This window comes from Megalops cyprinoides, chromosome 18 (genome assembly GCF_013368585.1).
Source record: "Megalops cyprinoides isolate fMegCyp1 chromosome 18, fMegCyp1.pri, whole genome shotgun sequence".
Lineage (NCBI taxonomy): Eukaryota > Metazoa > Chordata > Actinopteri > Elopiformes > Megalopidae > Megalops > Megalops cyprinoides.
In genome coordinates this window covers 4,830,681-4,845,449 of record NC_050600.1, presented here as the reverse complement: position 1 = coordinate 4,845,449, position 14,769 = coordinate 4,830,681, and the positions used below count along the sequence as shown (strand labels likewise).

Below are 14,769 nucleotides of genomic sequence, written 5' to 3'. Positions count from 1 at the left end.
TTGATTATTTTGTTAATATTGGTTCATTCCGGAATGCAGCCAGACAGCTCCCACAACTCTCTACTGATAATGTTACATGCATGTGGTTGCGGAATAGGCCCCATCTTTGAATAGTGTAGTGGTTGAGGAGCTATGTTTGTGACCCAAGGTTGCCAGTTTGATTCTCAGGTGCAGGACTGCCGCTTAACCTGCAGCACATCAGTAAATTACATAGACGAGCCTTGTCACAGTGAGGGTGCTGTGAAAGGGTGGGCTCTCCACTATGACTGGAGGAGGAAATCCACCCGACTGCCTGCATAAGAGACTTACTCATTCTGTACAAATGAGAACTGGTATAACAGGAAAGAAATATGGATCTCAACCTCTTGAGATGAGTGCCTCACCAGCTGAGCCAATCAGGAGTCCATCCTACAAAACTCCTCATGACCCCCCCCCCCCCCCCCCCCAAAAAAAAAAAGTGTCACTATACTAATTCTGTCTGATGCTCCAACAAAACTTGTGGCCACTATAATGTAAATCCAGACAGAACTGTAATATCATGGAAGTATGACAGACAAACTCAAAGTGAGCTGTAGGGGACTGTGTTTTCTGTGTGTGGTGCATCATTAGTATGGGGTGGATGTTATAATTTCAATATATTCATTTATTTATACATATGTAAACAGCCAAGGTATAGATACGGTTAACACTTTACCAGAACCAAGGCAATGCATAGAGACATTGATCGATTCAGTACGACGAAGTACAGAAAAGCTTAGCACAGTACATGACTCACACATTACATCCAGGACACTTTGCAATACAGACAAGATGGGATCCAGCTTTGGTTTTTTTTTTTTTTTTTACTTTGACTTCAACGGACACCTACTGAAGTCCAAAACTTGGAATGGTGCAATTCTCTCTCTCTCTCTCTCACACACACACACACACACACACACACACGCATGTACACACACACCACATAGAGATTCATGCTCTGACACGCAGATAAATGCATCCAAAACATTCATTAAAAAATGAGGAAGTATACACGTGCATACATACACATCGGCACACATACGAAAATACACGAATTCCCAGCAAGGCACAGTGAAAGAAAAAAAAAATGTAAATCTGAAAAACCACCACCACATAAGGTAATATCAATAATCTTCGTTATCAGGGCCATGCGTTTTAGAACAATGACCATTTGGTCCAGTTCCAAGGCACCAACACAGTCTAGCCGTGTGCAGAATTATGTAGTTATGCAAAAATGTGCTTGGAATCTTTAACAACTGGAAACAGGACTCCAGTTGTAGATCAAAGGTCACAATGGCCAGATTGTAAATGTTATTAATGGCATTCTGTGTGCTGTGTACAACTCCCCTATGTAAGAAATACTGCACTCTGACTGCTCTCTTTTAGGGCTGTATTACTGCTCTTACTGAGACGAATCATGCAACATCAACGTACCAAAATGTCTCCACAAAAAAACATGATCATGAGATGGCAGAATCCCCTGTGCTGTTGACTGTATTGCACAGCAGAAAGACTTAAAAAAAAAAAACACATGGCCCTGATAACTATTCATTCCCAGCGTAGAGTTTCACATTCTCAGAATAAAGACAGCTTAAAATAGTATTATTGCATAGGATTTGTAAATAGGGGGGGAGGGCAAGGGGGGGAGAGGGAGAGGGAGAGAGAGCGAGGGAGACTCCTGATAATACTTGAAAATGCCTACATTGTTTGTAAAATTAAAATATATAATATAGCATAACTTAACATGTCTGACTCCGTGAGAAACGATATCCTCGGCCCACTGCTCATGAATATAACAGGAACAGTGAAGCAGTGAGTGTGTGTGTAACTGAGGTCACAAACAGTGCTGGTGCCCCTGGACTGTCCACACAAACAGAGCCACGTGGTGTCGAATATCAAACTGTATCTTTCCTGGTACAGTAAGCATTCACTACAGTAGTACTAGGATCTGCTGGTGTCGAGGAACAGTGGGAACTTCTCCTATAGGAACCGTAGTGACCGAATGTAATACTGCAATGAGCAACCGACTACGGTCATATACATACACACAGCGCGAGTGCTTTGCTGTGGTAAGGAGTGCGTTTCTCTCAGTGCAGCTACAGTATTGATTTAACAGCAATGTGAAGCACTGCACAGTAAAAACCTCTACTTCTATAAGTTATATGTGCTTCTGAAAATACAAAATAATAAATGGGTGAAGGCAAGTGAAATATTTAAAGACGTTTTATGCGTCTGACATCCTTTACACAGTGGATATCTACCCTTGAATGACATCGACATCTCAGCCAATCACGAGCCACCATCACCCATTCTGAACCCCGGCTCACTTGCCTGATTGGCTGAAACTTCTCCAATGGAGATTTTCAACATTTCAACTTAATGAATGTCAGACGTGATCCACCGTTTGTGATTTCACTACATCAGTGTCTGCCATAGCTCTTCCGTGTGTGTTTTAGGTTTAGAATTCGTTGAAGCGTTTTTGTCCTGCAATGTGTCTGAAAATGTGTCTCCTTGTTCTTAGTGTCTCCTGCCTACTGTCACCCTCTCGTCTCACCCCGTGTCTCCCAGGGCTTTCAGCCGTTCTTCTCCTGAAGCTCCGCCTCCTCCCCTCCATCAGCCCCTCCCTCCATGCAGTGCTGCTCCTCTCCTCCTCCACCAGAACCAAGCAAGCTCTGCCCCGCCCCTTCTTCCTCTCTCACTCCTCTGCGCTCTGATTGGCTGCGTGGCTCGGGGGACACGTCCACGTGGGCTCTCTGGTGAACAAGGCCCTTTCGGCCCTGGGCCTGACCCCGCCTCCGTTGCCCTGGAGACCTCCGCTGACCAGCCACCGCCTGGACAGAGGGGTGAGACATGAGCGAGAAGCTCAGGAGGTCTGTAGAAACACCTACCGTGCAGGTGCTGCCATAAACGGTTTTCCTCTCCTCTCTCTGGGGAGTGTAGTCTTTTCCCGCCTTCTCTCACCTGCGCTCTGTCGCTCTCTCTCTCCTCCTCGTCCAGCTCGCTGATGGACTGCATGAGGGAGAAGAGGTTCATCCTGCCGCTTCGGCTGGGACTCTGGGACACCTGAAAGCGGGACACAGTTTAGAGTTACAACCACAGACAGAGCAGGACCAGGAAGTCCAGGAAGTGCTGGCAGGTCCAACCATAGACCAGAGAAAGTCTGGAAGACCAGAGTTTCGGTTTCCTTTTTTTGTAATGCACCCTTATATTTTTTGTTGATGTTTATTGTTATTTTTTACTTACTGTGATTTGAAAGCAAAATTTCTCAGCTTTATTTCAACCATTTTTTTCTATTAACCTTTTTGTCTTACAGGAGATATACAGGTTTGACAAAAGAGTCTGGTGAACCATGACAAAGTGTGTCTTTCTACAAGTAATGCCTGGCTTTGAAGTGTGTGAATCACGCATCAGACGGTGGCACAGAAAGCATCTGAAAATCTTTAGCTATTTACTTTATTCTGCAGTGTACCTTCAGATCAGAGGAGATCATAATATCACCCTGTCTCTTCGATTTCGAATTCAATTCACCCTTGAGGTTTAAAGGAATGACACTTTTCAGTTTGCTACGACTTACACCTGCAGTTGCAAGCTGCAGTGTTTCATTATTGCATCGTATTTAAAGTCACAGTGGAATGCAGTTTTGTGTCACACAATGAGTGACCTGAGGCTCAGTTTAAGGCATCAAACAGACTGACAGTATCCTTGAAGATAAGGAATGTCGTAATGCAATAGACATTATCAGTGCAGTGGGAGGGACTGAGAGGGGAGTACAGTGTGGATGCAGTGAGAGAGACCGGCCCCACCTTGTCACTGTCCTGAATGTGGATGACAGGAGGCCCTGCCGAGTCCGGGATAGTGGGCGGGGGGGGGTGAGAATCCTTCTGGGGCTGAGGCAGAGGGGCAGGCTCTGGGAACACCTGACGGGACAGGAGCCCGAGACAGAGAGAGAGAGAGAGAGAGAGAGAGAGAGAGAGAGAGAGAGGGAGAGGGAGAGGGAGAGGCAGAGGGAGAGGAAGAGGGAGGGAGGGAGAGAGAGAGGGAGGGAGGGAGAGGGAGAGAGAGAGAGAGAGGGAGGGAGAGAGAGAGAGAGGGAGAGAGCGAGAGAGGGAGGGAGAGAGAGAGGGAGAGAGAGGAGGGAGAGAGAGAGGGAGAGAGAGACAGAGACAGAGAGAGAGAGAGAGAGAGAGGGAGAGGGAGGGAGAGAGCGAGAGAGACAGAGAGAGACAGAGAGAGAGAGAGAGGCAATGAGGTGTGAAAGAGTGCATATACCGCTGATGACCTCTCCACATGAGATTACCAAATTTGGTCTATATTAACCACTGCATTAAACCCACACGCATGGGAACATAATCTGAACCTCACATCTTTTAACTCTTCCTCGTCATCCTCCTCCCCCTCTTCTTCTTCCTCTTCCTCATCTTCCTGGCTTTCTTGTTCCTCGTCTTCCTCACTTCCAGCAGCTTCCTCCTCGCTGCGGTGGAGGGACAGTTTCCTCATCTCCCGTGACTTCCGCCTCCAGAGGGCGCTGTGGCGCTGCTGACTGAGACACAGAGAGAGAGCGAGGGTCGCACACACCGCGCAGAGAGAACGACATACACGCGTACCCACAGGCACCGGCACCCGCAGGGACCCGCACAGAGAGAAAAGGATGCACACACGCACCACACATGCACGCACACATGCACGCACACACACACAAACGCACGCGCACACACACGCGCACCCACGCACACGCGCGCACGCACGCGCACACACGCACACACACGCACACACACGCACACACACACACGCACACACACACACGCACACACACACACACGCACACACACACACGCACACACACACACGCGCACACACACACACGCGCACACACACACACATGCACACACAGAATGAGATGCACACGCATGCACATACAGACAAATGCATAGAGAGAACAAGATGGACATGCACATGCTTAAAAACCGCACAGAGGTATGCACACCTGCCGACAGTTACACAGAGGTTAATACAAACAACCAACAGGCACGCCGACGTACGCCTGCAAACTGAGCCAGAAGGGGGCGCACTCGAGCAGAGGGATGGCGCACTGACCTGGCCTGCAGGATGCCGCTGTAGGTGTGCAGCTGCTTCATGAAGCCCTCGTTGGGCTGCACGATGGGCCGCCTCTCCCGCACGTACGCCAGGGCGCAGTCCAGCGGCCAGTGCTGCTGCTTCATGGCGAAGGCCACCACCGTGGAGGCCGAGCGGCTCACCCCCATCTTACAGTGGACCAGGACCGCCTGCCCACTCTGCCTGGGGGGAGGGAAGGGGGAAGCCGTGCGCATTACATCATCACAATGACATCACTGCACTGACATCAATGCAATTACATCATCACACTGACATCATTACCACACTGACATCACTGCACTGACACCATGGCAGCATCATCTCACTGACATCATCACAGTGACATCATAGCACTGACACCATGGCACTGACACCATGGCAGCATCATAATCTCACTGACATCATCACAATGACATCATCGTACTGACATCATGGCCGCACCATCATCATGGCAGCATCATCATCGCACCGATATCATCCCACTGATCTATCGCACTAAATCTGCAGTGCACTGTGCTGCACTAGCCCGCACTGCCAAGCTCACCATCACCATGGTCTGCTGAGTCTGAAATCTGCAAGTGTGCAAAGTAAGGGAGGGCAGGGTGACACTTCACTGAGGGGACAACTGTGAGAGAGGCGCTGCCACTGAGCTGCGTGAGATGAAGTGTAATGGGGGGGGTTAGGGTACCTGGCCTTGTTGATGAAGTGAGACTGGTTGGGGTGTGGAATGGGGGGGTTAAGGTACCTGGCCTTGTTGATGAAGTGAGACTCTGGTTGGGGTGTGGAATGGGGGGGGTTAAGGTACCTGGCCTTGTTGATGAAGTGAGACTGGTTGGGGTGTGGAATGGGGGGGGGGGGGGGGTTAGGGTACCTGGCCTTGTTGATGAAGTTGTAGGTGTTGTTCCAGTGAGCGAGGAGGTCGGTCGCCTCCACGTCGTACACTCGGATGTTCATGTAGGTGAAAGATTCTGGGAAGAAGTTATCGATCTCCATGGTGACGTTCAGAATGTAGCCCACGCTGCATTACAAACGACAATGCCAGTGGTTACTGTCAACACCATAAACACAAAGCCCATGTCAACGCGCCCGGGCACTGACGTGATCAAAGCAAGTTCATGAAGTTTGAAAAAGTCTGCCTTTTCAGTTGTGAAAAGAAGCGCCACAATGATTGTGAAAATGACCTTATCTTCATCTGGGATCTGTATATTGCCACAAACCCAATGGCTGCAGGCAGGCTGTGGATGACACACGCCCAATTTCACTGCTTCCTGTGTGAGCGTACAAAAAACTTAATCCCCCCCCCACTGTTTACTAGGAGCATCTTTTTGGTTTGGTGATAAAAATTTTGTCACTTTAAAAAATGCTGATCTTTGAGAAAAGGGCCACCTTCGCAATCAGGAGTGCCTTATATTCGGTCAATATGACTCAGCAAGAATCAAGAAAACAACAACAACGAGGGAAAAAAAAACCATCAAATCTGACACACAAACACACACACACACACACATGCGACAGGGAACGACGAGAAAGAAATGCAGCAAGAGGTATTACTTGTTTTTCTGAAGTTCTTCAAAGTTGGCAGCATTCCATTCAGATCCCTGTAACAAGAAACGACCCGAATGAAATCTGAATTAAGCCACGACTCGGTGCTCAGACTCCAGCGCTCCTCAGTGCAGCACAGTCTGCATGCTCCGTACAAGATCTCTACCTGAGATCAAATGGCTTTCTGCCCCATAACCATACAAATGCTCTGTTTGGGACTAAATGACTTTGTTCTTAAACATGCTGTCTAACATTAAATCCCAATGCTGAGAGACAGCACAAATTTAACACATTGGAAAATTTCAAGATTAACTCCAACACTGTTTTTCTTAGACAACATATACTTCAGGCCAGCCAATGACAGAACAAATGCTGATGGTTGTGTTTTTAACACATTGTGGGGATGTACCCAATAACACCCACAGATGAAACACCTGCGCATGGAAAAAGTTGTTATATGATTTTCATACACTTGAACATACGCAGGGAAAATGTCTGTGTCTTAAAATCCAAAAACAAAAACACAAAGAGGAAATTACAGAGCAGACCTCACAAGACACCCATCTATTACGCAAACCCTCATTTAAACCAGCGTGATGCCTTTGAAGCTTGTAAAGCAGACGTGTGAATGCACCATGAGCCTCTGTTATGCTGCTCGCAGGTGCCAGCCTATTGCACCGCACCAAAGAGCTCTCACCAGGTAAAGGTAGTCAAATATTTTGGAGGGCTTGTCCATCTGCGCCATGGTGACCATCATCTCGTTGTCGATGTACTCTTTGTAGTCCTTCATGTCCATTCCTATGCTGGTCTCCAGGGCGCAACGCACCTGCAGAAGGCGATGCCCTCATTATTTAAAGTAGAAAATAATCTATAGACATATAGGGGTGGCAGCGTCGCATAGCGGTTAGGAGCAGGGCTTGTAACTGAAAGGTTGCTGGTTTGATTCCCCACTGGAGAACTGATGCTGTACTCTTTGGCCAAGGTGCTTAACCCAGAATTGCCTCAGTAAATATCCAGCTGAATAAAGAGATAACATGTAAAAAACTGTAACCTAGGTAACTCACTCTGGATAAGAGCGTCTGCTAAATGTTACTAATGTAATGGTGAAAAAATGGTCATTACAGCTGTAAAATGACAAACGACCCTGTCTGCCTGGGTTCAGCCCTCGGGTCTCCCTGCCTCACCCTCTCACCTGTTTAGAGGTGATGTTCTCCAGGTCCTCTGTCCTCATGATCTCCCTCAGCTGGGCCTTAATCCTCCTCTCCACACTCACCCTTTCTGAGGAGCTGCAGAGAGAGAGTGGGAGGTAGGGAGGGAGGTGAAGAGATGGAGAGAGCACAAGAGAGAGGAGGGGGAAGACTGAAAGCATGTGAAATCACCACATCCATCAATAGGCCACCCCTTCTCGGAACAGCAGTGTGGTGTAGCAGTGAGGAGCAGTGCTTGTAACAAAAAGGGTGGCCCGGAGGGGGTGGGGGTGGGCGTGGGTCGCCCTCACCTCTGCCCCATGTCGTCCCTCCTCACCGACTCCAGCCCCGTCATGGCGCCCCACTCGTTCAGGCAGTTGCGGTCCGACTCCACCAGGGCGCAGTAGTTCTGCACCCAGTCCAGCCCGCAGCCGGGGATGACCGCGCCCTTCACTGCGCGCTCGCAGCACCCGTGCAGGGCCTGCAGCACCGACCTGGGGGTGCGGGGGGAGAGGGCGTGCCAGTTACAAAGTGGCCTAAGCCATGCCTTTGCTATCACAGATAATGCATATCACAGGGGAGCAACTCAGAGGCAAATGGACAGATGCAACATACGGCAGGCCGTGCCACAGTGGGTGTTGTGCTATATTAACATCTGGCAATGTAGCATAGTGGGAAGGAGCAGGGCTCGTAACCGAGAGGTTGCCGGTTTGATTCCCCACTGGGGCACTGCTGCCGTACCCTTGGGCAAGGTACTTAACTCTGCTAAATGTAACATTGTAATGTGATTTAGACTCACCACATGGTCTGAATGGACACGGGTTTGAAAATTTTTGTGTTCCCGGCCGACGTGACGCTGAACCCTCTGAGTGAGAGAGAGAGAGAGAGGGAGAGATAGAGAGACAGAAAGAAAAAAAAAGCAGAGAGAGAAAGAGACAGTGGAAAAAAAGGGAAAAAAGACTGAGGTGTGGAGTTAATAGCAAACACGCAGTAACTAAATCAGAGGTCTGGGTGGGGACCGGGTGTTAAAGGCTCAGTATGAAAATAGCGTGGACCTGAAAGCATGTGAGAGTGATTACACCCGCACAGGAGCGCTGTTGTTGTCCTGGCCGTTGTCTGGTGTCAGACTGCCTGCTGTGTCCCGGCAACACTTCACTTCCATTTCACGGCCAGAACGAGACTCACACTACTGTCTGTGCAGGTGTGTCTCTCTCTGGATCTGATTTGGCACCTTTGCCTCTTATTTCAGTTTTCAACATTCAGATTCGGTGCAGCCACTTCAGGCCCTTAGCTGCTGATAATGGATCAAAACTTTACACTAAATTACTGGGGGGGAAAAAAACCACAACCTCCAAATTCACTTGTTGTGAATGAAATGCAGCTTGCTAACCAATGTAGCAAACAAAAGACCAAATAAGATGCGCTTATTTGGAAGTCGCTCTGGGTAAGAGCGTCTGCTAAATGATTTAATGTAATGTATTTCAGGGGGACATCAAGACAAGCTACAAGGAGTTACTCTGAGCCAGAGACTACTTTTAGACACGCTGGACGGTGACAGTGTGTCGGTCTGATAACACAAGATGAGATGAAGCACAGTGATTTTCCTAATCCACCCTCATCAGTTTGAACCTCGTGGACAAGAGTGGAAGGGAAGCAGGTATATCCAGCTTCCCGAAGTTTACCCTTCGTCACCTGGCACCTTTTTAGCAAGGCAGAGAAACCTATCTAAACTTATACCTTTAAATAAACATGCTGGTCAATATTTACATAATATTCATCACCAATCAAAAGCCACTTCCTCAACATTTATCAATGTTTCACTCTATTACCAAAAAATAAACTTTCTCAACATTAGGGGTGTTTAAAAAGTCATTATATATATTAACAGATTACTCATGTGACTGTTAGCCAACAGTTGAGTCAAAGTCCAATTAGAAATATTGAAGAACATTCTTTACCATTTAAACTGAATCACTGGCAAGTTTGCATCCCTTTTTTAATATATCTTATATCTTATTAATATATCTTATATCTTATTAATATATCATTCTTATGCCCACACTCTGTCAACGTCTCTCTTCTTTCTCTCTCTGTCTTTCTTACCCGTCGCCATCCAGGTAGACTTGAGTGTCGCTCCATACGGGAAGCACTAGGCCAATAGTACATTGGTCACTGCGAGAGAAGGGCAGATGAATTAAACGAAACATTAAATCAAAAACTGATGATTAAATCCGATGAAAGTATGACTTTAGACAGTGCCGAATTCCCAATGTTTTGATTATGATTATAAACGTTAACCAGACATTTCAAAGTATTCCTGGGTCTAATTTGTTAGCAGAAAAAAAGAGAGGATATTAGTGTCTACAAGAGATTCATGAAACTCAAGAGCGTGTCCACAGCCACACACATACCTGTCTTTGCTGGGGAAGTCCATGCCCAACAGAATGCTCTCGTGTTTATTGCAGAGAGTTGAAATGATCAGCAAGTACCTCACTCTGACGGGACTGACCGACTCCAAGCGCACAGCCTGAGAGGCACAGGGGGAGAGGGCCAGAGACAGAGAGGGAAAATGCAGGAAAAGAGAGCGAGAGAAGGTGGAGAAGGAGAGAGAGAGACCGAGAGAGAAAGAACATGAGACAGAAGAACAAGGCAAAGGGAGAAACAGTGGGAAGGAAAGTGAGCCAACACAACACTGTGCCATGCCTTCCACATCAACGGTGATTTTCAAAGGCTTAAAAAAACAGTTGCGTTCCACTGTAGTAAATAGTGTCTTCCCTTCATCGCCAACCCCTTCATTAACCCCATAAAGGGCGGAGCTATAATGTTCTGTCACTGACTTGAACGACCCAGTCAAAAAACACTTTTCTTAGTTCAGAGCAGTAATTGGTACTTGTACAGTCGGTACATCATAGCTCCACCCATTCGGAAACTTATAAGGCCTAGTTCTCCTCCCAGCCATAGATGGCAGTACGCCAGGTGGCTCTCACCAGCTTGAGGGTGTCCTCGGGTCGAAGCATTGACACCATTGCATGGAGGTGCCTGTGCTGAGTGTCTGATGACCCGCCCCCAAGGGGGAGCTGTCTGTACAGCGGGGGTGTGGTGTCCTCGGCAGGCCGTTCCCCCTCTTCCAGCAAGAGGACCACCCCCTTCACGAGAGCAAAGCTCTCTCTGCCAACAAAATCAGTGCACATATTTCATCATTTCAGAGACAGTCTGAAGAGTGACGTTGATGCTGAACATGGCAGAGCTGATAACGATCACATTTTTTGACTTATATGGAAAATATTCATAAAAAAATGTCATTTCAAAGACATAGTACTAAGCAAAAACATTTTGACAAAAAGCAAAAAATTTCACCATCTTTAATTACATTAAAAACTTGATTACAGTCACATCATAATAATCTACCTTTTCTGAAGTCTCCCTCTTCTGGGAATACTTTCATCCTATAAAAAAAAAAACAATAAATATATGAATTTATATGTAAATATCTTAAATGACTGCATACAATGCATACAATCACTAATAAATCAGCTGTGAGTATGCTTACCAATCTGAATAAAAAACACCACCTACCCACATGTTACATGGTGACCAACTACCACTACTATATCCAAACGGTGACAAATATGCAGATAAACATAAAAGGACAGAGAGAGAGGGAGGGAGAAAGAGAGAGACAGGCGAAGGCAGAGAAAGAGTCTTACTGACTAAATCTACAGCACACTAACAATGTGCTGAAAGAGAGAATGAACAGGGCGTACAGCACTGAGAAAATGGGCTACGCTTTCAAAAGGACAACTGTACTGTAATAATTAAACACTGGACTGCAGGGAGAGATGGTGGGCGAGAGACAGGGGAGAGTATGACAATATCAAGGGTTTGAACGGGATGAAACTTGAGACAGTAACATTACCTGTTATGCAACTGACATGTCCAGACAGACAGTAAAAGACAGAGAGGGCGGGAGGGAGGAAGGGGGGAGAGCGGAGCGATGGGGCAGGAAGAAAAGAAAAAGAAAATGAGTTAATTCAGTCGAGTATCAGATCCAGCGGCTGACTCTAGGAGAATGCTTTCAGTGCACACACGGACAGTGAGCGAGAGTGAGAGTGAGACAGAGAAAGAGAGAGAGAGAGAGTGAAAAAGAGACAAGGAATACAGAAAACATAGCCTGGTGTGAGAGCAGGGCTGAAATATACCAGTGAAGCTTTTGAATTAAATGTTAAATTACAATATTTACAATGTTAAAATGATTTCAGCAGACAGAGAGAAAGCAGAGCGTGATAGAGAGAGAGAGAGAGAGAGAGAGAGAGGTGGTGGAATATGTTAGCACTTTGCAAACACTGTGGTCTGATGGTGCAAGAGAAAGATAGGGGGGTTTCTGTGACTGTAACTACAATCAGACGCAGCAACTACCCCCATATCTGTGACTAATGCTGTTGCAACTTCAACAAGGAGTTATAAATACCTCTTCAGTCACTCGGGCAGCCATTTTTTACATTCCCACTGACAAACAAACCAGGAATTCTCCCTGACAAGCGCACTTTTCCAAAGAAAACCTTGATTACTGCGATTACTGTTGATGAAAATGTCTGATCTTTAGATGTTAGCCAACTTCCAACCTGGGCATGTTTTGCACACGCCAGACTTTCTCTTTGTTATCTGTTCTGTCAGCCCCTTGACGATGCAACACCACAACAGCATATGCAGCGACACAAATCCAGCACTTCCAAGCAGCAGTTGGGGGTGGTGGTGTAGTGGTTATGGGAACTGAGCACATGATCATAAGATCGTTGGTTCACATTCCAGGAGGAGCCCACCATTAACGGGCATTCAGTAAGGCAAATGCATCAACACCCCTCTGATGTTACAGCTAATAACAGTGTGTGCAGGTCCGCTGCTGCACGCACACCCCGCGTACACAAAAGCAGAAGAAACAAAAAGGGGAAACGCTGCTGCGCAGAGCCGAACACTCACTGGCGTAGTGCTGACAGAGGGAGATCTGTGCAGGGTTAGCAGCGCCATGCCTCGCTAATGTCCGGCGCAGGTACCGGCAAAGACCGCAGCCCGGAGAGGGAGCGCCCCCCAGACCCGCCTTACGACGTCCAGGCACGGTGGGCCAACCGCAGGACACTGGAAACGAAAACAAAAATACGTGTGTATATCTCGCATCGGTAATTGCGCAAGGCCACGGACAGATGAGCATGTCTGAAATTCAGCTAAGGAGGAATGACAGTGAAGCTCTGTCCGGCCAGGACACTGTCCAATACGGTAATGCCCAACTGAAACCCATAGCACGGGCTCATGGCTGCCTTCCTACTGAGGCTTTTATTGCTTAATTATCTGAGTCACTGACTGGATGGAAACTTAAATTACCTGTTGTTGCAGGTACCAATGCCTGTTGCTGCTGCTTACTGAAACTTTTATTTAAAAAAAATTCAGGGATCTTGAGGACCTAGAGTGGAATGTAATCTGCTACACTACTGTATTCACTAACAGCTGACTAGGCAGACATACGCTGTAGGCACAGCCAAACACCTACTGACGTTTGGCATGCTGGTAGTTAGAGCATAACTAGCTAGCTTATCACAGGTTGTACAGCCTGACAAACCTAACGCTACTCTATTAAAGAGGCCACCGAGACCCTCCACTGTAGCCATTTAAATGACAGATTTTGTGCAAAACCGTTTAGATGGCTGGTGACAGCACCGTGACGAAGGGCGTAATGTTAGCACAAACCTACTGAACCCTAACGTAACTTACGTTAAAATGTTCAACAACATGCTTCCCATTTTTCCTAGTCAAAATGCAATTGACAAGCTATATGACTACCTAGCCAGCTGCTAAAAGCAAACCGTGGATAACGTTACATGGTGATTAGATAATATATAACAGCTAACACAGAACAGCACAAACATGCCGGAAATACGTCCATACTATCTCGATACTCCGAAAAAACAAAACTGTCTACTGTAACTATTCTGAGAGCACAGTCGCCCACGACAGCCAGCTAACTATCTAGATTGTTAGCTAGCGAATTAGCAATCTAGCTATCTATCTATCTAGCTAGCTTGCTCGCAATCTTCGCTGTCGCCAGGTATCTATGCACTTACTGCAGCCGCCTGGCTAGCAGGCTAACTAGGTAGACAGCTAGTTCCTTAAAAACGCTGGAATAAAATGCTAATTGACAGAGTGCGGATGTTCCTCTTTTACCTGCCTCCGAGCGCCCTTCCTCCTTTTTCCTACCCCTTTTTTAGGATCCCTCTCCTTTTGGCTTATTTTTTGGTCCTAAGCTTCTCGGCATGCACTTGGAGTCCTCTGGTGTCCAATTAAAGGGGAGTCGCGCTCGCTTTACTCTCGCAGCGAACCAGGAAGAGAAATAATTTCGGCGGAGAAAAGTAAACATGCCCTTATTAGGAAGAGGCGGATTCCGCACTGCTTTTCTTAAAGGGGACGCGCCCGCCGCGGTCTGGCTGACGAGCGATCGCAAAGATGCGGAGTATGCCCCTGCTTCCCGTCGATAAACCTTATTTATACTGGATGGTGGTCTATGAATAGCTTTGATCAAGTGACTCAAGAAGGAAGAAAGAGCTTGAGTGTGGAAGAGTGGAACATGCACCCCCCCCCCCCCCCCAAGACATCAGAACTCAGAGTAACACAATAAAAAAAAAAAAACAATCAACACATTTATTAACTTTATTTTTTTTCCATATCATACATTAGTCAACCAACGTAAGTTTCAAACATAATTACAATTTTCAATAATTATCTTATTATATTATTATCATCATCATCTTCATTTTTAGTTTTAAGGTTAGAGGATTTTTTCCACTCAAATTATCAAGACAGCAGGATTTTCAAAAAACAAACAAAAAAAAAAAAAAAAAAAGAATGTTGTAATGCCCCCCAC

At 46.7% G+C, this 14,769-nt stretch overlaps 1 protein-coding gene across 2 annotated transcripts; it reads right to left on the bottom strand.

Moving 5' to 3' along the window:
* Nucleotides 1-668: 668 nt before the first annotated feature.
* Nucleotides 669-14,203, bottom strand: si:ch211-203d1.3 (protein phosphatase Slingshot homolog 3). Of its 2 annotated transcripts, none has more exons than XM_036550866.1 (17): nt 14,073-14,203; nt 12,837-12,992; nt 11,268-11,305; nt 10,847-11,027; nt 10,271-10,386; nt 9,963-10,031; nt 8,659-8,724; nt 8,171-8,353; nt 7,865-7,958; nt 7,370-7,498; nt 6,682-6,728; nt 6,002-6,148; nt 5,113-5,313; nt 4,381-4,558; nt 3,822-3,935; nt 2,980-3,081; nt 669-2,849 (listed from the first exon to the last, which is right to left on the bottom strand). In XM_036550866.1, exons 2-17 carry the CDS (start codon nt 12,882-12,884, stop codon nt 2,592-2,594), a joined length of 1,971 nt encoding a protein of 656 aa, XP_036406759.1. In that variant the 5' UTR covers nt 12,885-12,992; nt 14,073-14,203; the 3' UTR covers nt 669-2,591. The 2 variants fall into 2 exon arrangements, with proteins under 2 accessions (XP_036406759.1, XP_036406760.1); XM_036550867.1 differs by having other exon boundaries at nt 14,106-14,203.
* Nucleotides 14,204-14,769: the final 566 nt, after the last annotated feature.

Coding starts and splice junctions, on each gene's coding strand:
- si:ch211-203d1.3 (XM_036550866.1), bottom strand. CDS start 12,884: ATGGCGCTGCTAACCCTGCACAGATCTCCCTCTGTCAGCACTACGCCA. Junction 11,028..11,267: donor AGAGGGAGACTTCAGAAAAG/GTAGATTATTAT, acceptor TTTTGTTGGCAG/AGAGAGCTTTGCTCTCGTGA. Junction 5,314..6,001: donor AACTTCATCAACAAGGCCAG/GTACCCTAACCC, acceptor CCCTCCCCCCAG/GCAGAGTGGGCAGGCGGTCC.